At 48.8% G+C, this 8,603-nt stretch overlaps 1 protein-coding gene across 3 annotated transcripts in view; it reads right to left on the bottom strand.

Moving 5' to 3' along the window:
- si:dkey-183c6.7 (urea transporter 1) overlaps positions 1-8,116 on the bottom strand; it is a 32,440-nt gene extending 24,324 nt beyond the window's left edge. For all 3 annotated transcript variants that reach the window (XM_036987256.1, XM_036987255.1, XM_036987257.1), the window contains exons 1-3: positions 7,875-8,116; positions 6,423-6,612; positions 3,288-3,416 (exon numbers count right to left, since the gene is read on the bottom strand). In XM_036987256.1, coding sequence (XP_036843151.1) covers positions 3,288-3,416; positions 6,423-6,612; positions 7,875-7,998 — 443 coding nt within the window. In that variant the 5' untranslated portion in view covers positions 7,999-8,116. The remainder of the gene's footprint in view (positions 1-3,287; positions 3,417-6,422; positions 6,613-7,874) is intronic.
- Between the last annotated feature and the right edge of the window lie 487 nt (positions 8,117-8,603).

The following is an 8,603-nucleotide window of genomic DNA, read 5'->3' as shown; positions in this document are numbered from 1 at the left end:
CCGGCAGCCCGCAGATCTTTTACACGCACCAATACTACATTTCCCACAATGCAAAGGTGACGCACCGAGCAGTAGGCTGCTTCATTTCAATATTTATTGGCACAGCAGTCGTCAGCATCACAGTAAAATTAACTTTCAGATACCCATCAAAAATGGCAAAACGGAAGGTGGATACTGAGAACCGGGGGTTTCAAACAAGGTGGGAGTCGGAGTATATGTTCACGAAGGTAGCTGGAAAACCTGTGTGTCTTCTGTGTGGAGAAAGTGTGGCGGTACTGAAAGAGTATAATCTGAGACGACATTATGAAACGAAACACGCGGACAAAAACAAGAATATGGACATGGAACAAAGGCTACAAAAGGCAGAGGAATTAAAACGAGGCCTCAAATCTCGACAGGCTCTGTTCAAAAAAGCCAAATCACAAGGCCAGGCTGCTGTCAAGGCCAGTTTTATTTTGGCAGAAGAGATCGCTAAATCAGCCCGGCCATTTACGGAGGGGGATTTCATCAAAAACTGCATGATTAAAGTTTGTGACGAAGTTTGCCCAGAAAAAAGGCAACTCTTTTTAAATGTGAGTCTGAGCAGAAACACCATTGCCGAGAGAGTAGACCAGTTGTCCATCAATCTAAAAGAGCAGCTTGTGAAAAAGGGAAAAGATTTTATTGCATATTCCTTGGCTGTGGATGAGAGCACCGACATTTCTGACATTGCCCAGTTGTCAATTTTCATCCGCGGAGTGGACTCCAACCTAAGCGTGACAGAGGAGTTTTTGGCTTTACGTCCTATGCATGGCACAACTACGGGGCATGATTTGTATGAAGAGGTGTCAAGATGTGTAAATGAGATGGAGCTGCCTTGGGAAAAACTCGTGGGTTTGACAACCGACGGAGCACCTGCGATGTGTGGACACAGGAGCGGACTGGTGGCGAAGATACGGGAAAAGATGCAAGAGGAAAACGCGACAGGTGAGCTGACAGCTTATCATTGTATCATACACCAGGAAGCGTTGTGCGGTAAAGCCTTGAAAATGGAGCATGTAATGAGCATCATCACGCGCACAGTTAACTTTATCAGAGCCAAAGGTTTGAATCACCGCCAGTTCAAGGCATTTCTGACGGAGTTAGAAACGGAGCATGGTGATTTGCCTTATCACACAGAGGTGCGATGGCTAAGCCAGGGAAAGGTGCTTCAAAGATGTTTCGAGCTTCGTGAGGAGATTTGTCTGTTCTTGGACAGCAAAGGGAAAGACACAACACAACTCCGAGACGAAATGTTTCTGTGTGAAATGGCTTTTCTGTGTGACATTACGAGTCATCTGAATGCAATAAACTTGCAGCTGCAGGGTCGGGATCGTGTCATCTCTGATATGTACAGTACAGTGAAGGCATTTAAAACCAAACTGACTCTGTGGGAGACGCAGATGCGGAAAGAAAATTTGAGCCACTTTCCCAGCTGCCAGACCATGAAAGAGAAGCTCTCTACCAGTGCGTTCCCGAGCACACAGTTGGCTGATAAAATAGGTATGCTTGCCGCTGACTTTCGACGCCGATTTGCTGACTTTGAAGCACAAAAAAGCAGGTTGGAACTGCTCGGTAACCCATTTGCTGTTGACGTGGAAAGCTCACCACCAAACCTCCAAATGGAGTTGATTGACCTCCAATGCAATGATGCACTGAGGGCAAAATATGCGGCAGCGGGTGCTGCGGAGTTCGCCCGTTTCCTCCCCGGCACAATGCCCCAGCTGCGCATCCAGGCTGCTCAAACGTTGTCTATGTTTGGCAGCACATACCTGTGTGAACAACTGTTTTCTTTGATGAACCTGAACAAAACATCACACAGAAGTCGACTTACTGCTGAACACCTCCACTCAATTCTGAGGATTTCTTCAGCTCAGAGCCTTACCCCGAACATTGATGAACTTGTGGAAAAGATGGGACACCACCAAGTATCACCCTCAACCTCAAACAAGTGAACATTACTGTGCAATCACATATTTAGAGTTTTTACTCAGTTCAAGTTTAAAAGTTAAAATTTAATATTTGTTTTCACTGCATGTTACTTCTCCTTAAACAAAGTGTTGTTTTTGATTAATAGATTTTTGCACTTTATTTTTTTGTATTTCAATCCAATTATATTTTAAAAATATTTCAGTTGAGTGGATGATAGAAAATTGCTATTATTGTTTTTTCTTTGAAGTAAATTTAGCCCACTTTTGCTAAAATAGAAAATATAGTCTACTGATGGTGCCTTGAATACCGGTTTCTTTCATTTAATGTTCATGTTATGGGGATATTTATATAAAGGAAATTTGTCTTTTGTGTCTGTTGAAAATTAAAGATTACTGACAGAGCCATAAGAAAATATTGCTTTATTTATCTGATCATATTGTAATACATTTGTTAGGTTTTCAGTAGGTTCAATTAGGTTCACTAGACTATATGCGTCATTTAAAAATTTTTCAATGAACATTCGAACAGTCCGGCCCTCGTCTTGTAGCTGATTTTTTTATTTGGCCCTCCGTCCATTTGACTTTGACACCCCTGCTGTAGAGGAACGTACTGGGGGGGGCGTACTGTCAACATACTGTAGAGGAACGTACTGGGGGGGGCGTACTGTCAACATACTGTAGAGGAACGTACTGGGGGGGGGGGGGGCGTACTATCAACATACTGTAGAAAAACATACTGGGGGGGCGTACTATCAACATACTGTAGAGGAACGTACTGCGGGGGGGGTTACTATCAACATACTGTAGAGGAACGTACTGGGGGGGGGGGGGGGGGGGTGTACTATCAGGCCACTGTAGAGGAACGTACTGGGGGGGGCGTACTATCAACATACTGTAGAGGAACGTACTGGGGGGGGCGTACTATCAACATACTGTAGAGGAACGTACTGGGGGGGGTACTATCAACATACTGTAGAGGAACGTACTGGGGGGGGTGTACTGTCAACATACTGTAGAGGAACGTACTGGGGGGAACGTACTGGGGGGAACGTACTGGGGGGGGCGTACTATCAACATACTTTAGAGGAACGTACGGGGTTGGGCGTACTGTCAACATACTGTAGAGGAACGTACTGGGGGGAACGTACTGGGGGGAACGTACTGGGGGGGGCACATACTATCACAAAATATCGTGAAATATACACAAAATACAGACGCACAATAATCTGTGATAGTGTGCTGCAAGGACATATTTGAATATGTTTATACATGAGAATGAAAACAAAGACATTGTTTTGTGTGTGTGTGTGTGTGTGTGTGTGTGTGTGTGTGTCTCACCTGGTAGCTCCCCCCAGAAAGACAGGCAGTAGCAGCCACCAGTACCAGTCTCCTGCAGAGCTGCACACCCCCATCAACAGAGACACCAGCATACCATTGAACCCATGGAGACCTCCGGATACCTCCTCACTATAAATACACACACACACACACACACACACACACACACACAGAGAGAGAGAAGAAAAGACAAAACACCTTACACACGCATTGTAAACAAGAATTTGTTCGTAACTGACTTGTCTAGTTAAAACCTCTACAGGATCGGTGGGTCCCCTGAGGGAATGTTGAGCTAACGTAGGCTAATGTGATTAACATGAGGTTGTAAGTAACAATTAAATGTCTAGTTAAATTAAGGATACATTAAAATATAATAAATAAATATACAGGCAGATATTTGACAAGGATATGCCTGTGTTATTTCTCGTGTGTGTGTTTGTGTCTCTGTGTGTGTTTCTGTGTGTGTGTGTGTGTGTGTGTGTGTGTGTGTGTGTGCGCGTGCGCGTGCGCGTGCGTGGAATTCCACTTTTTTGGCTCATTTCCATACAGGATTTACCCCAGTGTTTTACCTAAAAGGCTCAGACTTATTTACATAACAATGGCTCCTGTAAACTTTCACAGTTTCTCACAAAGCAACTGTTTTGATGATGCAGAGGTTGCTGATTCTGCTCTTCACAAGTCCTCAAAGTCAACCCTAGCCATGGAAACACAACTTCCCTAGTATAAGATGAGTGTATAGACCAATGCATATACTGATGTTAAGGTTGAAAATTCAGCCAGGTCAGCCGTGATACAAGTCAGTGTTCGACGTCCGTCTGAGGACGTCGGGAGATGATGTGGAAACCGGCCACTAGGGGCAACAGTGAGCGCTGTTACCTTCTAGTAGGTTCTGGTTTTGGAAACCGGCCACTAGGGGCAACAGTGAGCGCTGTTACCTTCAAGTAGGTTCTGGTTTTGGAAACCTGCCACTAGGGGGCAACAGTGAGCGCTGTTACCTTCTAGTAGGTTCTGGTTTTGGAAACAGGCCACTAGGGGCAACAGTGAGCGCTGTTACCTTCTAGTAGGTTCTGGTTTTGGAAATCGGCCACTAGGGGGCAACAGTGAGTGCTGTTACCTTCAAGTAGGTTTTGGTTTTGCTAGGGTGTTGTGGCGGATGGGTGTAAGTATCTGCCTCTGATTCCAAAGGTTACAAGTTCAAATCCAGCAATAGAAAGTTGTTTTTGTTTTAAGTCTATCCCAAGCCTTACCTTAACCATTCAGAGTTAACGCCTAACCTTAATCATTTGGAGTTAATACCTGAACTTAACCTTAAATTTGAAATTTGACAGTTGGAACAACTTTGAAATGTTACGCTTGAGAAATATGGATTAACGTCTAACATTCTGAATACACCGCTCCCATCGTGTGCACTCGCGTTGCAAAATAAATGTACACATGCATGTTATTAAATAGGCCTGACGGGCCGGCCGAGACATGGGAGTCGGACAAGCTGGCTGAGGCGTGGAAGTCCGACGAGCGGGCTGAGGCGTGGGAGCCTGACGATCCCGCTGAGGTGTTTGAGTGACGAGCCGGCTGAGGCATGGGACGATCCCGCTGAGGCGTGGGAGCCTGACGATCCCGCTGAGGTGTTTGAGTGACAAGTCGGCTGAGGCGTGGGAGCCTGACGATCCGGCTGAGGCGTGGGAGCCTGACAATCCCGCTGAGGTGTTTGAGTGACGAGCCGGCTGAGGCGTGGGAGCCTGACGATCCGGCTGAGGCGTGGGAGCCTGACGATCCCGCTGAGGTGTTTGAGTGACGAGCTGGCTGAGGCGTGGGAGCCTGACGATCCCGCTGAGGTGTTTGAGTGACGAGCTGGCTGAGGCGTGGGAGCCTGACGATCCCGCTGAGGTGTTTGAGTGACGAGCTGGCTGAGGCGTGGGAGCCTGACGATCCCGCTGAGGTGTTTGAGTGACGAGCTGGCTGAGGCGTGGGAGCCTGACGATCCCGCTGAGGTGTTTGAGTGACGAGCTGGCTGAGGCGTGGGAGCCTGACGATCCCGCTGAGGTGTTTGAGTGACGAGACGTCTGAGGCACGAGATCCTGACAAAACGGCTGAAGCATGATGTGGGAGGTAAGCCTGATGAGCCGGCTGTGGTGTGGGAGCCTGACGAGCTGGCTGAGGCATGATGTGGGAGGTAAGCCTGATGAGCCGGCTGTGGTGTGGGAGCCTGACGAGCTGGCTGAAGCATGATGTGGGGTGGGAGCCTGCCGAGCCAACCGAGGCAAGGACACCTCAGCTAAGGCGTGGAAGCCCCAGACCCAGTCCAGGTGAGTCCAATGAGTGCTGATGCGCGTAACGATGGTGACAGGTGTGCATAATGATGGGCAAGGATATGCCTCGAGCGCCAGAGAGGGGGAGCGGGAGCAGGCGTAACAGGTTCAGAATTTGTTTTAATATTTCAACCTGCGTGTTCTGATAGAGTCTGGTGTGGGTGGACAAAATCCACATGTGCTCGAGCGGTTTGGTCAGCAATTTTTTACCCCATTTTCTCCCCAATTTCATGGTATCCAATTGTTTAGTAGCTACTATCTTGTCTCATCGCTACAACTCCCGTACGGGCTCGGGAGAGACGGAGGTTGAAAGTCATGCGTCCTCCGATACACAACCCAACCAAGCCGCACTGCTTCTTAACACAGCGTGCATCCAACCCGGAAGCCAGCACCAATGTGTCGGAGGAAATACTGTGCACTTGGCAACCTTGGTTAGCGCGCACTGCGCCCGGCCCGCCACAGGAGTCGCTGGTGCGCGATGAGACAAGGATATCCCTACGACGCTAGGCCAATTGTGCGTCGCCCCACGGACCTCCCGGTCGCGTACGGTTACGACAGAGCCTGGGCGCAAACCCAGAGTCTCTGGTGGCACAGCTGGCGCTGCAGTACAGCGCCCTTGACCACTGTGCCACCTGGGAGGCATGTCAGCATGTAATTCTGATGTGAGACTGAGAGCTCGTAGGAAAAGCAGCATGTGTGTGTGGCGTTTCTGTGTGTGTGGCATTTCTGTGTGTGTGTGTGTGTGTGTGTGTGTGTGTGTGTGTGTATATATGTGTGTGTGTATATGTGTGTGTATATGTGTGTGTATATGTGTGTGTGTTTGCACCTGTCCTGTCCTATGATAACAGCAGTGAGTGTAGAGGTCAGTAGACCCAGGGTCCCCAGTAGAGCCTGCCAGGGGGAGGCCCAGACCAGTGCTCCCAGGATCAGAACACCACTCAGGGGGTTGTTGGCCAGGATGACCCTGGCTACACCCCGCATGCTCCACTCAAACAGCTGGAAAATGAAGGCCTTGTCTGGAGAGAGGGAGGAGGGGAGGGAGAGGAGTGAGGAGGAGAAGTGGGGGAGAGGGAGACGTGTGAGGAGGAAAAGTGGGGGAGAGGGAGAGGGGTGAGGAGGAGAAGTGGGGGAGAGGGAGGAGGAATGAGGAGGGGAAGTGGGAGAGAGGGAGAAGGAGAGGGAGAGGTGTCAGGAGGAGAAGTGGGGGAGAGGGAGGAGGAATGAGGAGGGGAAGTGAGAGGGAGGAGAGGGAGAGGGGTGAGGAGGAGAAGTGGGGGAGAGGGAGGAGGAATGAGGAGGGGAAGTGGGAGAGAGGGAGGAGGAGAGGGAGAGGGAGGAGGAGAGGGAGGGGTGAGGAGGAGAAGTGGGGGAGAGGGAGGATGAGAGGGAGAGGAATGAGGAGGAGAGAGAGGGGTGAGGAGGAGAAGTGGGGGAGAGAGAGGGAGAGGGGTGAGGAGGAGAAGTTGGGGGGGAAGAGGAGTGAGGAAGGGAAGGAGGAGTGGGGGAGAGAGGAGGAGAGGAGGAGTGGAGGTGAGGGAGAGGAGAGGAGGAAGGGGAGGAGAGGAGGAGAGGGAGAGGAGGAAGGGGATGAGAGGGAGAAGAGGAGGAAGGGGAGGAGAGGAGGAGAGGGAGAGGAGGAAGGGGAGGAGAGAGGGAGAGAATAGGAGGAAGGGGAGGAGAGGAGGAGAGGGAGAGGAGGAGGGGAGGAGAGGGAGAGGAGAGGAGGAAGGGGAGGAGAGGAGGAGAGGGAGAGGAGGAAGGGGAGGAGAGAGGGAGAGAATAGGAGGAAGGGGAGGAGAGGGGGATGAGGGAGGGGAGGATAGGAGGAAGGGGAGGAGAGAGGGAGAGAATAGGAGGAAGGGGAGGAGAGGGGGAGGATAGGAGGAGGGGGAGGATAGGTGGATGAAGTTGCGACACATTCGTTTTACTTCAAGTCATAGATTCTATTGGAAGTCATGTGACAATTTGGTTAACTATTTTTTTCGTTAGCTATAAGCCACATTTTAAATTGTTTTCTACAATCAATAACTAAGATTCTCCTTTTATTTCAATTTGATTCCTTTCAACAGGTGTTGTCATGGGGACATTGATCTGTCTCGGACTGTCAGAAACTACCTTTTCATTGACCTTTTGCCAGTTTTGATTTGAATGAACGATGTCAAGTATTTTTGCCTATTTCAGTATTTCAGTTGTATTGTATTTTATCCATTATGTTCATGGCATAAAAGGTAAGTAACACCATTTGACTATAAAGAGAAGAAGAAAGACATAACTGTACCCTCCATGTACTGGCTGAAGTGCATCATGTCTCCTGTGCAGTAAACAAGACCGTTAACAAAATGCTGGCGCATGCCGACTGTCCTCCGGTTCGACTCCGGTTTGGCCTTGTCCTCGACCCACATCCTGACGCAGTGTTAACAGCAGATGGTGACAGCAGCCGGCAACCCCCTGTGTGTCCACGCTTCCGGAGGCTTCCGCTCTCTTTCTCTTTCTCTCTCTCTCTCTATTCTCCTCTTCCTCTAAGGCGAGGGTTAACGAGATGACTTATAAACCGGACAGCCAGATAAAGCATTACTGACTGGACGCGCACACACACACACACACACACACACACACATACACACACACACACACACACACATACACACACACACACCGAACACCAAAGTCCACAACATTACACAAAGAACTTTAATATGGATCATATCTCTCTCTATTTCAATATTTATTTCTCTCTCTTTTTCACCTCTCTTTGTTCAGTAACTCGTTCAGTCTTCAGTATTGTGTTTGCAGTGTGAATGTGAGATAGAGGTGTTTGTTATCTTTGTATGATGTGTTTTGACTAGTTATCAGCTTTATGGTCAACTAGTTGTGATAGGAGTCTTTACTAGTTATCAGCTTTATGGTCAACTAGCTGTGATAGGAGTCTTTACTAGTTATCCGCTTTATGGTCAACTAGCTGTGATAGGAGTCTTTACTAGTTATCAGCTTTATGGTCAACTAGCTG

This window comes from Oncorhynchus mykiss, chromosome 9 (assembly GCF_013265735.2).
Source record: "Oncorhynchus mykiss isolate Arlee chromosome 9, USDA_OmykA_1.1, whole genome shotgun sequence".
Taxonomy (NCBI): Eukaryota; Metazoa; Chordata; class Actinopteri; order Salmoniformes; family Salmonidae; genus Oncorhynchus; species Oncorhynchus mykiss.
Note: the sequence above shows the minus strand (reverse complement) of the source record. Positions and strands in the feature narration are given on the sequence as shown.